Raw genomic sequence first — 22,792 nt, forward strand, 5'->3', positions numbered from 1 at the left:
CCATGCCTCTTTACGATTATTTTTTTCATGAGCTATTTTAGTGTGATAATACTCAGCCTTAGCATATCGTAACGCAATGTTGACCCGGTTTCTGGATGCTTTATACACATCCCAATCGGCACTTTGTTTTGTCACAATTGCTTTACGTTTCTTTCTATCTCGGTCAAATATAAGTTTTTTAATATCCGCCGTGGGCCATGGTACACTAGACGATCGTTTCCTGATGTGTTGAATTGGGGCATGCTTATCAAGAACATTCAAGAATAGTTCCTTCCAACAGGCCCACATAGAATCAGTATCTGACTTTAATACAATCTGTTCCCAAGGTTGGGTCAATAAATCCTCGTTAAAGCGCTGTTTATTAAATCGTTTCATGTTTCTAACTTCAACCTTATTAGCTTTACGGGATTTAAAACAGGATTTATTTTCCTAATACCATAGATTATGTTATGGTCACTAATTCCTGTAGGTATTACTCCAGACTGCAAGATTTTTTCTGGCATAGATGTAATATAATGATCTATAAGAGTGCTCGAACTAGTCGTTATTCGTGTAGCCTCGATAATAAGTTGAGATAATTGATATGTTTCAAGAATACCTTATACTACACGTATTCAAATGGCACGTGCTATACTACACGTGTTCAAAATGGCTGACACGTCGATTAAGAGCTCTAACAACGAAAGCGAATTTGATGTGGATAACAACGAAAATAAAGAGCCTAATGCGATAATTAACGCCACCAAACATCTAACAGTTAACCACAAAGGCAAATTTAGCTGGCATGGTTCGTTTGAAAGCCTTCAAGCTTTCATGAGTAAAGTTACTGAGACAGAGACAAGATTGACCCTGCCCGGTGGCTCGTGCAAAATGCTTGAATTGAACGAGGCGGTGATCAGATGGTATGCCGATAGCAAATCACTGATAATTAAAGGGAAATCTAGCGACAAGATTATTACACAGCTTCGCATAATCCCAAATTTAGCTCAGACCAACAACGAGGAGATAAATATCATCGAAAAAGCAAACAACTCTGACGACACTTTGGTCGATAACACTAACAGTAGCGGGGGCGAGACCATAAATGGTCCGGCAGATGACAAATTAGAAAAACTAAGTGTCGCCGTACACGAACTTGAAGCAAAATTCGAACAAAAGATGAGTCAACTTGCATGCGAAATAAATGAGACAAGAATCGACTTATTTAACGAAAAAATGATCAGAGGAGAGAACGAAACCTTGAATAAATTAACGAACAATGAACAATCATCGGTTCTAAAAGGGTTACTCGCGAAACAAAACGAGAATTTGAAGAAAGAAAACGACAAACTTAAAGAACAGATCGATAATTATAAATGCGTTATGTCTGATCTTAACCAAAAAGTGAAAGACCTAGAAAACGAAAAAAGCAGCTTAGTCACAGTCATCAAAATTCTACAAAACGAGCAAGAACAACATAAACCTGAGTCAACATGGAATATCGCAAATAGCTGCAAAAGAACGTCTAAAACCCAAAACATCCCAGAACGAAATCCCAGCGGTATTAAAGTCAACGATGAACAATGTGATTTACATCTACAAAATCAATTCGACATTCTAAGCGACGACAGTGAAATTAACCGAGACGTCTCGATAGAAAGAACAGATAAACAAAACCAACGCAAACATATTAGTGGTGATAATACTAGACGACACCGAGAAACCAAAAGAAACACACAGGATCGTGGACCATACATGCACAAAAAAAAGAAAGCAATGACCCAAAAGCAGTAAAACAAAGTCAGCCCAAGAGTGACATTGTAATCTTGGGAGATTCAATGTTAAAGCATCTAAATCCTTGGCGAATTCAGCATGGAATTGACCAAAAGATTTCAATAAAAACCTTTCCTGGGGCTGGTGTAGATGATATAATCCACTATGTTAAACCGACCGTCCAAAACAAACCAAAGCATATTATTCTACACGTAGGTACCAATGACTTAAAAACGAAGTCTCCAGATGCGTTGATTAAAGCGGTAACGAAACTTGGAAAGGCTATTACGGAAGAAGAATGCGGCATTGAATTAACGATGTCTCAAATCATCACAAGGAACGATGATCAACAACTTGATAACAAGGTAAACTTATATAATAAGAAATTAGATGATTTATGCACTGAACGCAATTGGGGACTTATCTCTCATGAAAATATCACTAAGACTCATTTAAACAGTTATGGTTTACATTTAAACCAGAAGGGAACAATCACATTAGCTAGAAACCTGAAACAATTTTTAAAGAATCAATCCTTAAGTTGAAGTCAAGTTGAAGTCAAGAATACCGACAACCATAAAACTTTTAAACATGCAACCGGCCCTAAAGCTACAAAAGCTACAAAAGGATTTAAGATTGCTCACATTAACATACGCAGTTTAACGAAGCATATCGATGAGTTAAGATTATACCTAGATAAACAACAATTTGAAATAATTAGCATTAATGAAACTATGCTGACTCGTCGGTGTCTGACCAGGAAATCAAAGTTAAAGGCTACGATGTTGTAAGGAAAGACAGAAATAGACATGGCGGTGGAGTCGCAATATATGTACGAGACGTAATAAATTTTACAGTAAGAGACGATTTTAGTGATGATAGTCTTGAGACAATCACCCTTGAAATTTCGAAACCAAAATCCAAGCCATTTATAATTAATTCTTGGTACAAACCACCTAACACCACACTTGAAATTTTCGATGCATTTGAGCATTTAGTTAACCAAATGGACTCTGAAAACAAAGAAGTAATTTTACTTGGAGATTATAATTGTGACTGGTCTTGTCTGGCTTCTAATAACGCTAATTCTCAAACAAACAGGCTTGCCGAAATTACTCAAATACTACAATTTCAGCAATTAATTACTGAACCAACACGGATTACATCAGATAGCAAAACGTTAATAGATTTAGCATTCACAAATAAACCTGAATTGATTAATGGTTCGGGAGTCATTCACTTGGGGATTAGCGATCACAGTTTGATCTATATTCAGCGGAAAATCGCTGCCCCTAGTGAAAAACCAAAACTTATAAAATCAAGAAATTTCAAACACTATAATCTAAGTTACTTTAAGTCAGACCTCTCTACATACCTGTATGATCAAACGTATTATGATATAATACTTGATCCAAATATTATGTGGGAAAAATGGAAAACTATATTTCTGTCGGTTGCAGACTTTCACGCCCCAGAGAGAACAAAAAAAGCTAGAAGCGAATATGCACCATGGATAACTGATAAAATTAAACAAACAATGCATCGAAGAGACTTTTTAAAGAAAAAAGCGGTTAAAACTGGTTCGAAGCAATTTCATGACGCTTATAAAAGCGCACTGAATGATTTAAATAGACTAATTAAGAATACAAAAGCTATATACTTCACAAATACGTTGAATGGCTGCGAAAATAACCCAAAGAAAATGTGGAAAATAATTAATAATCTTACAAACAAACAGTCAAAAACAACCCTTATATCTGAAATTCATTATGAAAACCAAAATTTAACTGAAAGGAAAGATATTGCAAACGCCTTAAACCTACATTTCAATGAAGCTGCCTTTCGGCTGGCTGAAAATATGCCACAGAGCTCAAGGACGCCCGATCATACATAACAATTCCCAATGCACAATTTGTATTACAAAATGTTTCAGTAGATAAAACATATAAATTACTATCTACAATCAACATATCCAAATCAGCAGGACATGATAGAATATCAGGTAAACTTCTAAGAGATGCTGCCGAAGTAATAACTCCATCACTAACAGCAATCTTTAATACATCTATAAATACTGGCATATTTCCTGAAGATTTTAAGACAGCTATTATTTCGCCAATACATAAAGCTGGAAGCAAAACTGATTGCGATAATTATAGGCCAATTTCAGTTTTATCTTCTGTTGCTAAAATACTTGACAGACTTATCACAGAACAACTAGAAATTTTTCTTGAAACTAATGAAATACTAGTAGAACAACAAGCAGGATTTAGGAAAAATCACTCTACTCAAACTTCACTACTTAATAATACAAACCACTGGCTAATGAATATGGACAAGGGTTTATTAAATGGAGTAATTTTTTTGGATCTTAAGAAGCGTTTGATTGCGTTGACCATAACATATTATTTAAAAAAATGCATTGTTATGGAATAAGGGATCACGCGCTCGCCTGGTTCCAGTCTTATCTTTCTAATAGAACTCAAATGTGCAAGGTAGATCAAATATTATCTGAACCAAGAACTGTTAAATGCGGAATACCTCAAGGATCTAACCTTGGACCACTTTGTTTCTATTATATATAAACGACCTGCCAAATTGTCTAACTTCATCATCAGCAAGCATGTTTGCAGATGATACAAATATTTCAACCAGTGGCAAGACTAGTGAAGAATTAACTTACACTCAATAAAAATAAAACTGAATATATGATTATTGGCTCAAGACAACGAATTTCAAATCTAATATCAAATCCTAAAATTGAACTCGGCGAATCAGTTATTAAACAGGTCCAAAAATCAAAAACATTAGGTGTTATAATTGACCAAAATCTTTCATGGAGCCATCAAATCCAACACATTTTCACCAAAGCTTCACGAGGAATAGGAATGATGCGACGAATAAAACAGTTTGTCCCAAAATCAACTCTAATAAAAATTTATAATGCTATTGTGTTATCACACTTTGACTATTGTAGCCTTGTATGGGATAACTGTTGTGAATACTTAAAAAATAGACTTCAGAAATTGCAAAATAGAGCCGCTCGCGTCATAACTGGTAAAACATACGAAGTTAGTAGCGAAGATGTCCTAAAGGAATTGGACTGGAAGCCTTTAAATCAACGATACAATGTCAACAAAGCAATCTTTCTGCACAAAATGCGAAATCAAAAAAATCCATCATCAATTTCTAACATGTTCAAAAAAAAAGCAACGATAGATATAATCTAAGAAGCAACTATAACGATTACGATCTTGGGAAACCTAAAACAAATTTCATGAAAAAAAGTTTCAGTTACTCAGCTGCATCACTTTGGAATGGTTTATCCAATGAAGCGAAAGAATTAGGCATAAGTACTAAAAAATTTAAACGTATTCTTGACGACACTTGACTCAACACCAAATGTATATGTATAGTTATATTTGTATATTTCTGTAATGTATTTTAGTTCTTTTTAATTGCATGCGTGTGATACACGGCCCTTTGAAAATCAGGCTAACTGAAAGGTTACCGTGTTTAAATATTTTTAAATAATAATAATAATAATAACCTTCAAGTGTTTTGGTTGGATGATTAGGATTATTTGTCAACAAATTACAATTTAAGTCTCCTAAGATGTGGAGTTCTTTGTTTTCATCATCAATCATTTTAATAATTTTTTCAAATGTTAAAAAAAACTCAGGTGTAGAGTTCGGCGGTCGATAAACTGATACAACAATGAAATTCCTGGAATATGGCTTAGAAATTTCCAAACAAATTGCTTCGATACCGTCAGGAACCAGATCATTTCGGATTTTATAGTTGATAGTACTACGGAGGTAGATACAAACACCTCCCCCTCTACGTGATCTGTCTTTCCTGACTATATCGTAGCCCCGAATTTTGACTAGACCGTCCGAGATTGACGAGTCCAATCTAGTTTCATTCAAGGCAAACAAATCAAAATGGAGAAAGAGTTTAGATATGCGTAGTTCATCAACATGACTTGGAAGACTAATTATATTAAGTAATGCCATTTTAAAACCACTAGCATTAGGACAACTTGGGGTAAGGTTAGGGATTACATTTGAGGTAGGTTTGTCTAATTCATTTAATAAGGTAAGTTCATCTAACTCTGAATCAGCACTCATACTCTCAAACTGTCGCTTACTAACGGCGTCCTTAAAGTTATTTTGCAGTAACAGGCTGCCAGTAGGATTTAGGTGTAATCCTCTGACATTTAAGTGCATAATTTTAATGTTCAAATTTGGTATAAACATCAAGTTATTATGAACTAATCTATTTGTTTCTCTTACCCTGCTGGACGCACACGAATCATCCGATCTGACGATAACTCCCGAAACAATGATCTCGGTATTGGGACACTGCTGCTGGATAAAATGTGCAATATTGATTGTACCATCGGCAACAGTCTTGGCGTCATCATTTCGTAGATTGTTGGTTCCAATGTGAAGAATGATCTTTTCGGGTTTTTTACGAAGAATCGGCTTTATAAAAATCTTGCATGTCTTCAATACTGGCGCCAGAGAATGACTTAACTGTAACACGATTAGTTACACTCGATAACTCCCAGCCTTTTACGTAATTGATGATAGAGTCACCAATAATGACTGTATTCGTTTTTGTTTTCTTCTTATGGCCATTCTTCATAGCAGATGCCGATTTTTTTGAACCTGATTTATCATCAGCAGATTGTCTACCTTCGAGGCCCTCCTTTTCAATTGTGTCCACGTTTATCTCCGATATTTCCACATCCTCTACTTGCAAAGTAGAGTACTTGTTTTGTAGGAGTGGGGGCTGACATGCAGGACTACGTACATTTGCGGGATGTGCAGGAGCTGCGCGCCAGGAATTAGTGCTCGATGGATTATTAGCTTTAAGTTGAATGAATGATCCATCTTCGTTCAGCAAACGAATGGCTGTTAGTAAACTGGCTTTATCGTTTTCAGCGGCTGTTAATTTCGTGTTCAACTCAGTTACAACATTCTTATAGCCTTTTAAATTTTCTTTAAGTGATTTGTTTTCTTGTTTCAGTAAGGTAATTTCCTGCACTAAATTATCATTGCCAGTTAGGTTTCCACGGGTTTCAAGTGAATTTACAAGTTCATTTAAGACAATTGATGATTCGCTTTGGTGCCTTTCAAATTTATGTGTTAGCAAGTCCAGCCGTTTGGAAACATCGCGGAGAGAAGGTTCTTCGCAGTTTTTTCTTTGATCTATATTAGTCGATTCACGAGGACATATGCTTCGTTGATTGTAAAATCGTCCTGAGAGCCGTTCGATTTCAACGACTGGGTCATAGACAAGTTCGAATTATCTAAGCCGCGTGACAAAGAAGTGGGCGCCATGAATCTATTAAAATAGTTACGCTCCAGCGAAGGCATATGCAAGGGCGTATAATCAGCATCGCTAACACCCATATTCTGTTCGTTTTGACGTTTTCCGAACAAATCTTTGTTAATCGCTCTAGAATCTTTCTATATTCCTCAACCTTTGGTCCTTCTAACAATATGTTTCCATTTTCATAAGATCGGATGGTGATATTGTCCGTTTTTATCTGCTTGAATTTGAATTTAATCACTTTATTACCAGAAAGTAGAGGTAACAGGTGGCTGAACAGAGCATGGCCCCAATTGACATCAGCTACCGGTAATAACTATATATACATGGTAATATGATCCCCGAGCCGGTGCGGAGCACCGTGCGAGGGTACTAATTCCGCTCGGATATTTACACCCAGGATGTGCAAAGGCGAAATCAAAGTTGTCCGCCATTATGCAATGGACCTCACACCATGGACGGTCTTCTACGTTATGCGCATGCGCCAGTGTAAACTACTCAGCTCTTGATTGGTCGAGACAAATATTTGTATTCTTAAACCTGCATAACTGTCATTTCGCAAAATTTTGAAGAAACTTATGAATATATTTTCATATTACTTATATTTTCATAAATATGGAATATATATATATATATATATATATATATATATATATATATATATATATATATATATATATATATATATATATATATATATATATATATTAATCACATTAGAGGGAAACTCGAATGAGGTCAGGACTTTTAACGGTTTAACAAAGAAAAAGTAGACTAAATTTTCGACCGAATTCACCGTGTATAATGAAGTCGGAAGATTTTACACTTGAAAATAAGACCCGGCACAGGTATAAAAAGTCATTCTTTTGTGGTCATAACTTTAGTATTCTCAAACGTATTTCACTACAAATCTGAATGTATTATGTGATAGACGACATTATAATTTCATTTATAAACTCAGTTTTTTCAAAATATTCGCGTGCAAAAACCAGTCGAAGCGTAAACATAAAACTTCGGAAGTCGTATGAGACGTCTGATGTTATATTTCATGGTAATTAATAATTGAAATAATTTACCATAAGACTGACTATAGATGAGTAACTTAACTTCCAGAAAATGGTTAGAATCTTGTCGTATTTTTGCTTTTTTTCACAAAAATATGAGGGTAAACTTTGATTCTTTGAAAATATACGGCCGTTGCGATGTTGGTTGCGAGTTGCTATGACTACAGTGCTTCCGCTTCCAGAAATATATTTCCATACTTCTCTTCTCACATACCAACAATACCAAGTACCCTCCAAACACCCCAACCCACACAAAATTTTCCAACTATCATGTCACCATCCCTATGCTTAACTAATTTCGCTTAACCAAGGCGAGGGGTTGCTGCATGCATGTATTTCTAGTACTAACTATATAACTTAAATTATATACATATATAATTTTATAAAAGTATTTAGAATAGTTTAATATAACAGTTCTAAAGGTAATTTTTTTTCAATTTAGATAAATATGTATTCCTTAGAGCAGTTTTGAAATGTCCAAGATTTCTTATGCATATCACTTCAGGGAGCAAATCGTTCCATATCCGTATTGTTCTTGGAAAAAACGAATTTCCCAAATAATTGGTCTTGTATCTGAACTCTTTAAGGTGGTCATGGCCAGGTTCTCTTAAGTTATAACGAGATACTGGCTTCGGTTTAACGTAATCATCAATATTATTAAGGCTGTACAAGTTATTTTTACATTTAAAAATAAATACTAGATCCTTGATTTCCCGGCGGTACTTAAGGGGAAGAAGACCGAGCAACAGTAATCTGTTTTTATAATTTGTGTTATGAGCCGCGAGGGACAGACCATTTTCCTTTAATATTAAGCCGAAATCTTCGACAAGCTCCTGAAATGAATTTGGATCACCTTGCCACTTGAACTTCACACTATTTGCAGCAACTAGCGGGTTTACTATCTTGGTAGTTTCCTTCAAGTTGTATGCCATAATTTGCAGGAATATGATTCTAAATTATTTTAGTTCGGAGCTACAAAACACACGTCTGAGTCGTCTCTGAGAACTTTCAATTCGATTCAAGAAGCGAATCCAAGATGCTATAATTGATGTGAGAGTTCTTTCAATCTCAAGTTTTGGATGTTAATGTTGATTCTATGTTAACTTTTGTTTATGTTTTGAGGAATCATCCGTTCAGATATGTGCTTGTACAAGCAACGAGACCTGCCCTTGCCCCCGAGCCGGCGCGAAGCGCCGTGCGAGGGTACTAATCCCGCCCAGAGATTAGGAATAACACCCGGGTATTCTGACAAAATATAGGCGAATCCAAAGTTGCCCAAATGTCATGGACGTCCAATGGTCATGGTAGTTGTGCGCATGCGCGAAATTTGAACGAAGAAAGAATGTCGTCTACAACTTGCTGATTGGCTAAGACAAAAGGAGAGCATGCATGAGAGCGTCAGCATTTTAACCGTCATTTTGCAAACTATTTTTTAAAAATATAAAATGAAATCATGGAGTCAAATATTAAAACAATAACTAGAAATACATGCATGCAGCAACCCCTCGCCATTTCAAACAAAGCAAAATATTTCCTGAGCTAGCCAGACCTAACCTTCTATATTATGAAATGTCCTAAATGTAAAGCCGATAGCTGATGTTTCAAATTTTTCGGAAACAAACACAGTCGTAACTTTAGGTGAAGTGAAATCACCCGTTTTCCTGCTGCTTTCCGTTGCATTAAGTTATAGACTTTCACAGTTTAAGTGAGAGTTAATACTCCATTATAGCTAAACCTTCAAAACATCAAAAGAGCACAAATAATATAAATAAGAACTCTTTTTGAAGTTAAAACGATGATGTAAAGCCTTAAATAGTCGGTCACGTCTTCGCAAAACCGAGCAAAACAACATACTGTACCAAGGTCATAAAATGTATTCGTACAGCAAACACGAAAGAAACCTCGAAATAAACAAAATAGACTCCTACCATTTCAAGGATTATAAACCAGTTGTTCCTTTTCACCGCTAATTCTTCCAGTTCTGATAATATTTTAAACTCTTCCCAGTGTTTTATCTGTTATTTAATTCCACATTTCATATTGTGTTTTTGAAACATTTTTTTAAAAAAATAGTTTGCAAAATGACAGTTAAATTGCTGACATTTTTCACCGAAACACGAACGTTTCGTTTTAGCCAATCAGCACGTTGCTAATTACCAGTCGTCACTCGTTCAAATTTTGCGCGTGAGCAAAATGACCATTGAACGTCCATGACATTTGGGCAACTTTGGATTCGCCTATGTTCTGTCAGAATACCCGGGTGTAATTCCTAATCTCCGGGCGGAATTAGTACCCTCGCACGGTGCTCTGCACCGGCTCGGGGATAAAAGATTTAAAGATCATCACAGCACAGAAACAGTTGAAGAACTAGGAACGACTCGTAGTTTATAATCTTTGAAGTGGTAGGTGTCTATATTTTGCTTATTCAGTGTTTGCTGTAAGAATGCATTGTTATTTTGACAAGTACGAGCTTGGTATGTCGTTTTAATACAAGGAGCTAACCGACCGTTCAAGGCTTTACATCATCGCCTTAACTTTAAAAAAGTTCTCAAAAGTGTACTTCAGAGTTTTGATAAAACTTTGCAGCTTATATAGTCGCTAAAATCATTGAATAATATAAATAATCGAAAAACAACATTCGACGTTTAGTGCTTGTATGGTTATAATAATTATTTGTGCTGCTTTGATGTTTTGAAGGTTTAGCTATAGAAAAGTTTAACACTCACTTAAACTGCAAGGTAATGCAGCAGGCAAACAGGTGATTTCTCTTCACCTTTACGACTGTCTTTGTTTCCGAAAAATTTGCATGAGTTTTTTCATAATATTAGCGTAGAAAGTTAGGTCTAGGTAGCGCACAAAATATTTTACTTCGTTTAAAATGGCGAGGGGTTGCTGCATGCATGTATTTCTAGTATATATTATCGAGTATATGTTTTTGAAGCATATTCAGTAAAAGCAAATAAGTCGAGGGTATTCATTAATAACAATAAATATGAATGATGATGATAATGATGATGGCAATGGTGTCTTTATTAAAAAGCATGTGTATTTAATGTAAAAAACACGTGTAGTTAAAAGTATAAATAAAAAAGGGGAGAGACTTTTATGGAGTAATCACCATGTACGGTGTTGGCATGATAGGTGGTGTTGTGAATCAAATTCAAAATGTGATAATTAATGTTAAATCTCCAACAAAACGGGATATTAAAGGTATATTTTATCGTTATCACCGAACTTATGTTCGACCGCTTGATATATTGATTCTCTTTTCACATTTGTTTGGGTTTTGAGAGTTCACCTGTTTAGAAATGAGCTTGTGCAGGCATTGAGATCGATGTTCATGTATATGGTTCAACACATGCTCAAGAAGGACATGAAGGAGATTCTTATCGAGTATGCACCAGTGAACTATAATAAATAACTAGAACAATACCTCCTCATTGTTTTTGTGAAGCCAAAATTTGCGGGACACGCGTGTCTGGAGGTAAAGTCTCGCAAATTTTGGCAAATTTTTGGCTTCATTCGCGCGTGACTCGCGAGATCACTGTGGGGGTCGAAGGCCGCGAAGCGTGCTTTTATTCATGAAGAATGAGCGAGCAGAGCGATCCGAAGAATTTTTTTGTTTTATGTTTTTAATTGAATGTTCTTTTGTTTGGACTATAATGGATTAATCTTAAGTTCAACTGAGTGGAATGTTGTACAATTGGAGTTGCCGATCGGCTAGGAAACAAATTCTATTAACGAAACAAGTTGGCGATGTGCAAATATGACAATAATATTTGTACGAACAACACTATGCTGTGGAAGATTTTATCGAAACAAGTGGGTAAACGCTTTTATTTTAACATAGTATTTGCATTTAATAATTATTGAACAACGTAATTTTATTTAACAAGTGTCTGTCACTTTGTTTCCCCTCATTTACAACCTCTTTCACATATTTCTTGCCAAAGTTGAACAGCCGCAACGTGAAATATTTGTCTGTGACACGTTTTAATAAATTTGTTCTGTGATCGTCCACAAGAATTTCGTCGTCGTCATCTTCATGATCTGTGAACAGCGCGGATGTTGAGTCAATCGTGAAATGTTGAAAGACGTTTACGATCATCTTTTCTTTCAAGTTTCCCTCTTTACTTATTTGTTTACCGTCTTTGCCCGTAACAGTTGCAGTATTCAACCGTTCGAAACACATACGTTGATGGGATCTGCAAACCACCCTTGTTGACGAATGTTGTGAATGCTGATGCCTTTCCTGCTTCATGACATATCGTTGAGGTGTAATCATGTCCATTTGCAGGCAGTTCTTTTGGCAGAGGAAGGAGGCTCTTTTTGCATGCTGGGCAAGCTAGGTTCTTTACAAGTTTGAAAACAATGTACCCTGCGATGTAGAACAGTACATTTGAGGTAAATTCACTATGGCCGCCTTCGCTAAAATGTTCACAAATGGATAGTACGTCACTCGAATAATTTCTGGAAACAGGGGCCTCGTTGATAATCTCTTTTGATTTCTTGGGTTTTCTGATATGGAATATCGGAATGATGTTGTTACAGCCAGTAAAATCCACGCAGTTGGCATATTTGGATGCGGTGATGGCGTTTCTCATCAACATCTTGCGAATTGCATACTTGAACTGTTTTGATCTTCGTAATTGCTGCTGTAAGTTTCGTATTTTCTGTCTAAGTTTTGCTTCCAACTGATCTCTTTCCTCTTCTTTTGATCCATTCCTGGCAATTTTTTCTGGGGGCGATTGGTTTTCCAAATCGGTTGGAGGGGTTGGTCTTTTGTTGGACATATCTAGCCTACATCTTATGTTGTTGGGATTGTTGCATACAACCTGGTTGCTGCATCATTGGACTTAGGACTGCTTGATGGTATGACATTCTTTTTTAATTGGCATGTGCCATTTACAGAAGGAGGGAATGTGTAATCTTCTGTTTGGAAGTGCTGACTGCAGATACGGCTAGCACTGGTTGCACTCCAAGGTTCTTGAAGTATTTTGGCCCCATTGGCTTCTTGAACAAAATGCTCCCACTGCTCTAGGACATGCGTATTGTTCATTGGAAATCTATAGTAGTTACAGCATTTGTATTGTAAGTGGCATTTTGGCTAATTTGTGGGTTTTGTTTGATGCTATCATAGGCAATCCAAAAGATATCTTTTGTGCTATAGATAGCAAGTTAATTGAGGGTCAGTCTCAAATGTATCAATATTAAAATTTTATACTGAGAAAATGACACAAAAATTTACACATTTATCAGATACCTCACATACAACAAACAATTACTGTAAATCCCTCAGATTTTTGTGTTAATCTAGAGTTGACCCTCAGTTAAATTTATGACATCATATGAAATTCAAGAATAGGTTTTGTATTGTCAAAGTAAAATCGATTGAGTGGCAAAAGATAATGCAGTTTAGCATGTAGAAATATGTGCTTGTAGATATCTCTGTACAGGAAATGTCATTTAATCTGTTTTATTAAACATTCAGAGTTTTTTCCATGGTTTATTTTCATCCTTTAAAATAATGTAAGTCTAAATAAAGAATCTTGCCATTACCTTTGAAATGCTACAGTAGCATCCTGTCCATGGTGAGGAATACCCCTGTTTGTACACCCAAGTATGACACAGTGGAGTGGCATGATTTTTACTAATCAATACAGTGACAAATATATAAATTTCTACTTCAATTTAAATCTTTTTTACTAAAACAAGACAGTACTTTTGCGCTTTAAAAAAAAAAAGGACTGGTTAGAAATAAAACTTCTGCGTTTGGGACATCCTAAAAGCTAAAATTTCATCACAAAATGCACTCGATACGACATTACTTAATATTTATAGTTATATTTATTTAATTCCCATTCCCATTGTTATTTATAGGGTAAAACAAACACGGCTACATGGTCATGCAAAACTTCACGCTCTTATTCGCTCTATTCTTTCCTAGCAATTCTTAGTCTTACTCCGCATATCCATAAAAAAGTTCCAAAAAATGCAATCGACTAACATAAACCATGCCTCAACCGGCTGGAAGCACTAACAAACTCGGTTATTTATTTCCCTAAAACAATTTTTTTGGATTATTATAAAATCATATTTGCGAGATCGCTACAAAATATTTTGTTTTGGTCGTGTTTGTTTTTGCGTGGAAAGACTGGGGATGACTTGATTGCTTGGCTTCAACTTCCGGTCATAAGGTAGCGTTCCAGTTATATTAATTTCACTGGTATGCACATATGCGACCTGGAAAGTATTGCATAGAGGTTTCAATTTTTTTTTGCGTCCCATATATGTCATATGTACGAGGAGTACATTGATGTTTGGGGTCGTCTTAAAGATATGATAAGACTACTGTTTTGGAATTTATAGTTAATCCCATACCCCAAAGTTGCACGGGGGAATGGGGCGACGCGAACAAAAAACTGGGCGCGAGCATAATAATTAAGTGTGGTTGATAAAAACATTTTTTGTACGACATAGTGTGTTTCAAGAATAAACGTTTCTTTTTATATATTTTTGTACCGGGATAGATTCAAAATCCTCTGCCTGATTAAGACTGTTCAAATTCGTGAACAATTGGTCCTTCGAGCCGGATCTTATTCGAGGATTCTTGAGTCATTTCGGCGGAAAAACTTCGACTTTGAAGCGAGCGACTATGGCCGAGGCCGACGAAGATGCTGAAAATACGTTAAATACGGGACTGGATAGTGGCCAAGTGAGTAATCAAAATATAGAAGAGGACGTTAATAGTCAGGTAGGCGTGAAATCATCAAGATATTTGACTTTGAAAAGCAGAAAAAAGGCAGCAAAATGTAGACTAACTAAGGCGAGAAATCACATTGACGCGATGACCACAGGACACCCAAGTTCTAAGACAGAAATTAGACGAGCAATAAAGAAAGTGATTGCGGAACGAGACATTGTTGAAAAATTAATCCAGGCATTAAAAGAGACAGTCACATTAAGTGAAGACGAGACATTGGAAGGGATTGAAATTGATAATGTTATTGAAAACTTAGACCAGGAACTCTTGGAAATTTTAGATTTAGTGGACACTAGTGTCCAGGCTGCTAATGAGCATATCCGAGAGCGATTATTGAAGGGCGAAAATGAATCGGACTCGTCAACAATAAAATCAAGTAAATCATCTGTGAAATCAAACATAACCAGTTCCTCAAATGATAAGATCCCAAAGTCAGTGAAAGAGGACTCAATTGTTGAAGTTCGAGAACAAGAAGCAAGGGATGCTAATGAACGACTAGAAAAATTAGAGGAAGAGCAGAGATCTCTAGAGGAAGAAATGCGAAAGAAAGCAGATGAAGTTGAACTCAATCGAAAAAGAGTCGAGGATGCACGATCCATTGCCCTTTTAAATGAAACAAGGGCGAGAGCATACAGCAAGAATAGCAAAAAGGCAACATCTGTGACGGACGATCCGGAACCTCTTAAAATGTGCCTACCTCGTCCTAATCCCGATCCCCCATCTTATACACGAGTGAAACTAAAAGGCGTAGAGCTGCGAAACTTCTCTGGAGATGATAAAACCGATTTCGAGGCGTGGAACGCGGCCTTCACATCAGTTGTTGATGAGACCAACATGCCAGTAAAGGAGAAAATGCTACGGCTGCAGAACTGCCTGAAAGGAAAAGCGTTAGAGACGGTCAAGGACCTTGGATTCACTCAGCATGCGTACGAGAGAGCGAAAGAAAAGTTACAACGCAAGTATGGTGGTAAACGTAGACAGACCCTGACACATTTGGCAGCCTTAAGAGCACTACCCAAAGTACGACGCCATAACCTGGAAGAATTAGAAACCTTGTTGTCAACGTTAGACCGTATTCTTATCGCATTACAAGACGATGATCGTGGTGATGATGAAATTAGAAGTCAGCACCTTTGCTTAACAGTGAAGGAAAAACTCTCAGTGGAATACGTCAGAGAATACAAGTATTGGTTAAATGAGCGGGATGAAGATGATGATTTTAAAATGCTGGTCCAGTGGATCGAGAGGCGTGTTTGCATCATGGATGAGGCTAAGGAAGAAACGGAAGAATTCGTCAAAGCGTACCATGGAGGACGACGTCATAATCAAGGCTTTAATACAGATAAGAAAGTTAGGAAATGTATCGTTATGAATTGCGACGCTGATCATCCGCCTTGGGTTTGTCCAGAATTTAAAAAGCTCCCTGTAGCTACACGAAATCAACTAATAGCTAAAACAGGACGGTGCTTCTCTTGTCTAGCGGCTGGTCACCGAAGTAAGCAGTGTGGCAGAAAGAGAAAATGTGGAGTCAGCGGATGTGAAAGTAAAGGACATAGCAGCTTGTTACACGACCCTGAGAGAATGGAAAAACAGAATGAAGATAATGACAACAACAAAGATCAGACCAATCCTTCAATTGGAGGGACAGATGCAAGAACCTATACGACAAACCGAGTTGAACAAATATCATTGATGGTTCTCCCAGCAACTGTCGAAATTGGCGGCAAGAAGATAAAAATCAATGTTATGCTGGATCCTTGCTCCACGGGATCATACGTCACCGAAAGCCTAGTGGGAGAATTGCACTTGAAAGGAGAAAAACAGGATTTGACCATATCAGGAACTGGTGGGACGGAGATTAAGAGACAGTCGAAACGTGTAAAGTGTGTGATCACATCCGTCAATGGAACCTTCTCATCGCCTGTGGAAGCAAATGTGTTAACTAACGTAACGGGGAACACGCCGGCAATTGAGTGGAACGAATTAAAGGGCAATTGGGCACACTTGGAGACCATCCCATTTGAAAGAGTTTCAAAGCGAAAGCAGATCGATGTTTTAATCGGAAGCGATCACCCATTGGTGAATGGTATTTATTCCATAAAGTATTAAGAGAAGTTACGGGACACAATGCCAAAGACCCAGTAGCACGACAAACGCCCCTCGGTTGGGTCTGCTTCGGTCCAACGAGTAAGAACCCGTCGACATGGACTACCCAATCCCACATGACATGTACATACCATACCGAAGATATCCAAGAAGTAAGTGACAATCTTCGGAGTTTTTGGGAACTAGAAGCCATCGGCATTAAGGACGAGAACGTTCGACCACTGACACCAGACGAGAAAAAGGCAGTTGAAATTGTGCAATCAACCCAAAATTACACCAACGGGAGATATGAAGTAGGTGTTCCTTGGAGAGATGGTGAGCCAGATTTCGCCGACAACTACGACATGGCTCATTCAAGACTACTGAAGCTGGAGTCATCCCTACGAAAAAAACCGGATGTCGCTATGGCCTACAACCAGATAATCCTGGATTACCTCCAGAAAGGGTACATCAAGAAAGTACCAAAGAAAACGGGTGACCAGTGGTTGTTGCCGCACTTTCCGGTGATCAATCAGGAGAAAACGTCGACCAAAGTTCGAATCGTCTTTGATGCGGCAGCGAAGCACAAAAACAAATGTCTGAACGACGCGCTTCACCCTGGGCCCAAGCTCCAACGAGAATTGGTAGACGTGTTAACCAGGTTCCGAAGAGAACCCGTGGCAGTGTCAGCAGATATCTCTCAGATGTTCTTACAAGTCGGACTTGCCGAGAAAGATCGACCTTTTCATCTCTTCCTTTGGCGTGATTTGAACAAAGAAAGAGAACCCGAAATTTACGAGTTCCAGCGTCTACCATTCGGAAATACCTATTCACCATTCTGCGCACAATATGTACTTCACTCCCACGCGGAGAAGAATAAAGATCACTTTCCGAAAGCCGCAGATACAGTGGATAATGCAATGTACGTGGACGATGTGCTGGACTCTTGCGAGACGGTTCAGGGAGCCATAACCCTTAGACAACAAACATCCGAGTTGGTGTCTGGCGCAGGCTTCAATTTGAGGAAATGGATGTCAAACCAGGCTGATGTTATCAAAGATGTTCCTGTTGAAGATCGTCTTCCCGGATTAGAGCTCAGTGATGGTAGCCTGCCGATGTTGAAGACCCTGGGAGTTCTGTGGAATGCCCGGCAAGATATCTTCAAGTTCGTGGTTCACCCTCCATCGCTGACTGAAGGCCCGACCAAAAGAGAAGTCCTGAGTAGTATAGCAAAGCTGTTTGATCCATTACAGTTTTTGGCTCCCTTCACTATACGAGCGAAATTATTGTTGCAAAAGACATGGGCAGCTGGAATTGGTTGGGAAGACAAAATGCCAGAAAATTTGTGCAATGAATGGAACAACTGGGTAAAAGAACTGAGCGACTTAAACGGATTCGAAGTCCCTCGCCCTCTACGCTTGCCTGGACCTACGGACGTCTGGTTGCACACCTTCTCAGACGCATCCCAAGATGCTTACGCAGCAGTGTCTTATCTTGTCAGTAATTACGAAGATCACGAAGCCACCTCACGGATCCTCGCATCCAAGAGTCGTGTCACGCCACTAAAGTCAGTTACTATCCCAAGACTGGAACTCATGGGAGCAGTACTCGCCACCCGACTGGCCAACAGCATTCTCCAGACATTGACAGTCAATGGAGCAACGTACTGGACGGACTCAAGGAACGTCCTGTATTGGGTGCGTAACCAGAGCCGTGCATTCAAGCCATTTGTGGCCAATCGAGTGGCAGAGATACAGAGACATTCCAACCCAGAACAATGGCGACACATACCTGGTGGAATAAATCCAGCCGACATACCAACTCGTGGACTTTAGCAACCAACCTTTGTGAAGACAAATTATGGATGGAAGGACCAGAGTTTTTAACGGATGAAGAAAAACCATGGCCAGAGAAATTATCGAATCACGGTCCATGTAGTGGCACGGTAAAACAAGAAGAAAAGAAAGTCCAAGTTTATACAACGAATAAGGAAGCCAGTGACGACAGCCGCCTCGATCCAAAACGTTATTCATCTATGACCCGCCTTATTCGAGTTACGGCCTGGGTTAAACGTTTTATCAAGAATTGTAAGTCCCCGATAAATTCACGAGCTACGTCTATTGTTCTGCAAAACGTCGAGATTAAAACAGTGGAACTGTTCTGGATCCGAAAAGCACAAGTCGAAAGTTTCGTCAACAAACAAAAGGACAAACGCCTATTGAAATTCTGCCCTATAGTCGACAAAGAAGGCATATTAAGAGTGGATGGCCGCCTCCGCCTTGCTGAAGATTTACCTTACGACACAAGACATCCAATCATATTGCCCAAAGATCATCCGATAAGCCGACTGGTTATACTTGCTGCTCACGAAAAGATCGGACACGGAACGGGAACAGAATACCTCTTGACAGAACTTCGTTCGAGATTTTGGATTATAATAGGAAGATTGACAGTTAGAACCCTAATTGGTAAATGTCCTGGATGCAGACGAAGATTCCTCACGAGCCTTGTGGTCAAAAAATGGCTCCCCTGCCTACTTCAAGAATAACTTTACCCTTAAGAGCATTTGAACGAATTGGCACAGATTTCGCCGGACCATTTCTGACGAAACAAGGACATGGGAAGCCGCGGATGAAACGATACCTTTGCCTGTTTACCTGTCTAACTACCCGCGCAGTCCACCTGGAAATGGCGTACAGCTTAGACACCGATTCGTTTATAAACGCATTTGTGCGGTTATGTGCACGGAGGGGGACGCCTTCTTATGTTATCTCGGACAACGGGACGAATTTCGTGGCTGGAGAGAAGGAAATACGAGAAAAAGTCAAGAGCTTCGATCAGCAGAAGATAATGAATAAGACGACTCGACACCAGTTAATCGAGTGGAAATTCAACCCTCCCTCCTCTCCACATTTTGGAGGAGTCTTCGAGAGTATGATTAAGAGTGCAAAGAAGGCGATGAGAGCAATTTTAGGAGACGCTGACACACGGGTGGATCCAGCACTAGTGCACTAATTTGCATCACAAAACAAAATGGTTATTTTTAGCAGTTTTCTTGTGTCATGCAAATTAGTGCACTAGTGCTGGATCCACCCCTGCGCTGACATTACCGACGAAGAATTACATACAGCGATTTGTGGAGCAGAAGGACGCCTTAATTCAAGACCAATCACCTATGTCAGCTCAACTCCCGACGACCTGGAACCACTGACTCCTAGCCACTTCCTGGTTGGGCAACTAGGTGGACAATTCGCTCCTGACGTCACCCCCGAACAAGCCTTTAACCCCAAGAAACGTTGGAGACGTATTCAACAACTAATTGCTCAGATCTGGAAAAGATAGCGTAAAGAGTTCCTCCCAAGCCTCAACGTAAGAGGAAAGTGGTTCGAACCGAAGAGAGAGCTCAAACCCGGAGATGTTGTTTTGGTGGTGGATCAAAACGCTAAGCGATATGAATGGCCTCTAGGACGTATCCAGGAGATCTATTGAGGAGGTGATGGACTTATCAGAGTCGTAAAGATTCGAGTAGGAGACAACGAATATATCCGTCCTGTACACCGGCTGTGTCCGCTAGAACGGGACAACGGAAACGAAAGCGACAAACAATAATTAAACTTGCTAACCTTATTAATATTTTGACTCTGTTACGAATGTGATCACATTCGGGAGGGGGATGTTTTGGAATTTATAGTTAATCCCATACCCCAAAGTTGCACGGGGGAATGGGGCGACGCGAACAAAAAACTGGGCGCGAGCATAATAATTAAGTGTGGTTGATAAAAACATTTTTTGTACGACATAGTGTGTTTCAAGAATAAACGTTTCTTTTTATATATTTTTGACTTGTTTTGTACCGGGATAGATTCAAAATCCTCTGCCTGATTAAGACTGTTCAAATTCGTGAACAACTACCGAAAGGGATGATTAAGTGCGACTCCATTGCTCAAATTGAAGATAGTCATTACGGAATGAATATAAATTAATATGTGATGCGGTTAAGAGTGTTTACATGGATATAAGAGCGAATCGTGAGTCGAATTTTATTCATGTTCATGGTCCTTATTGGGTGAATAAATTATGTACAGATATTGACGACGTGTTATGGGATGTGATGGTTTGATGTGATGGAGAGTTATGGAGACAGAACAAAATAGCAAGGGTTTATTTAGCTCGTTTAATACCGTATTATCACGATATCGATTAAAAAGATGTGTTTTTATAAAAAGGTACGTGTTTTTTATTAAAGAGACACGTGTTATTAAGACCCCGTTTACACTATACCGGATTGCATCGGAGCGCAGCCATTATCGTACAGGATTGGGCTGCTTTTTACACTACTCCACTGTAATCCGGTACATGCCGCGGAGCGAAAATCACTCCGGTTTTGAGGTGATATAAAAAGTAATCCGGTATGTATCGGAGCAGTGTAAACAGACCAATCCGGTACAAAACTTATTTTGGGGCGAAATTTGTGAGCCAAGTCGTGCCTTACGAGAATGACTCAGACAGTATTTAGCGGGAAACTGGCTTTGTTCTATGGCAACATCAAAAAGTGATGAGCTGGTAACAAAGCGAAACGGTGCAATCCGGCATAGGGTAAACACCCTTATTTTTTGCTTCGGAGTGAAAATTAATTCGGTATGGAAAGTAATCCGGTATAGTGTAAACGGGGCCTTGATGTATAAATATGTGTGGGTTTTTTAAAGAATCAATTTTCGTTACATTATGAGGTGGGAGAAGATTGTCAAACAGTGGTACGAAGGGAAGAAGAGTTGCAAAGATGTATCCAATTGTATCCTGTGATTCCAATTGAGTCGGACATTGTTACCGAGATGACATTCACAATTGATTCCAACATAAGTGTTCCGGTGGATGTTGATGTGCTTTTAAATCTTGTAATTAATATATAATTAATCTGTTCTTTAATAGAACTTCATTTACAAGATGTCAGAGTATATATAGAAAGAACTCTTTCGTTTATTCAAGTGCTAGCAAGATCAAAACCGCAAGTACAAAAAGCCATTTTTCAATACGGATCACCCCATTTAATTTTAGCAATTTGCGAGATTGTTTTAAATGCCCTTAAAAGAGTGATTGAAATAACTCCACGTCAGAAACGTTATTTGACACGCTACAAGAAACAACTACCAGCTCTAGTGAAGAAGAACGTTTCAATTAAGAGGAAGAGAAAGTTCCTTGTTCAAAAGGATAGTGGTGTTCTTTCAATACTAGTACCGTTAGCTTTATCTGTTTTGCTTGCCTAAAATTTTATTTTTATTCATGAAACGTATGGTATTATTTCCCGAGGGGAGACTTTTACGTTATGAACAACGTGAGAGTGAACAATTAGGAGGTCAGACTGAAAATTCATTTGAACCGGAGAGCGAGTTAACGGATGATGTAATTGTACGTTGGATTCCAAAGACCACGAAGGCAAGAGCTTTAGCTCTTTTAGAACATTTGAAAACAAGACCTGAGATTATTTCATGGGATAATACAGGACAAGTTAAGTTGGATAGTGTTTTTATCCCAAAGTCTAATATCTCCGATTTGATTTCGGATGCTATGAGATTTCGTAAATCTTTTAATCCAGAGGGTGTACGTGAGTTTTTTCGAGTGTTAAATAAGATTAATGCTCCAAGAGATTTGGTGAGAAACGACGAGAGATGGAAAAATGCAGAGAGCAAGGATAAATACATAGATTTATTAAGGACAATAAGGAGAGTGATAAGAAGAAGAAGAGTCAAAAAGGGGGAATTATTTTTATGCAACGGGACTGGCTAGGGCT

At 38.4% G+C, this 22,792-nt stretch overlaps 2 protein-coding genes across 2 annotated transcripts; both read left to right on the plus strand.

The window, feature by feature from the left end:
• Positions 1-14,811: 14,811 nt before the first annotated feature.
• Positions 14,812-17,028, plus strand: LOC114533077. The gene has a single exon (XM_028554662.1). The coding sequence runs from the start codon at positions 14,812-14,814 to the stop codon at positions 17,026-17,028; it is 2,217 nt and encodes a 738-aa protein (XP_028410463.1).
• Positions 17,029-17,369: 341 nt separating this feature from the next.
• LOC114533078 lies at positions 17,370-18,839 on the plus strand. Its single transcript, XM_028554663.1, has one exon. The coding sequence runs from the start codon at positions 17,370-17,372 to the stop codon at positions 18,837-18,839; it is 1,470 nt and encodes a 489-aa protein (XP_028410464.1).
• Positions 18,840-22,792: the final 3,953 nt, after the last annotated feature.

Source organism: Dendronephthya gigantea, unplaced genomic scaffold, assembly GCF_004324835.1.
Source record: "Dendronephthya gigantea isolate DGI-Jeju-01 unplaced genomic scaffold, DenGig_1.0 000085F, whole genome shotgun sequence".
Classification (NCBI taxonomy): domain Eukaryota; kingdom Metazoa; phylum Cnidaria; class Anthozoa; order Malacalcyonacea; family Nephtheidae; genus Dendronephthya; species Dendronephthya gigantea.

Excerpts from the sequence above, each read along its gene's own strand:
- LOC114533077 (XM_028554662.1), top strand. The coding sequence starts at position 14,812 with ATGGCCGAGGCCGACGAAGATGCTGAAAATACGTTAAATACGGGACTG.
- LOC114533078 (XM_028554663.1), top strand. The coding sequence starts at position 17,370 with ATGGCTCATTCAAGACTACTGAAGCTGGAGTCATCCCTACGAAAAAAA.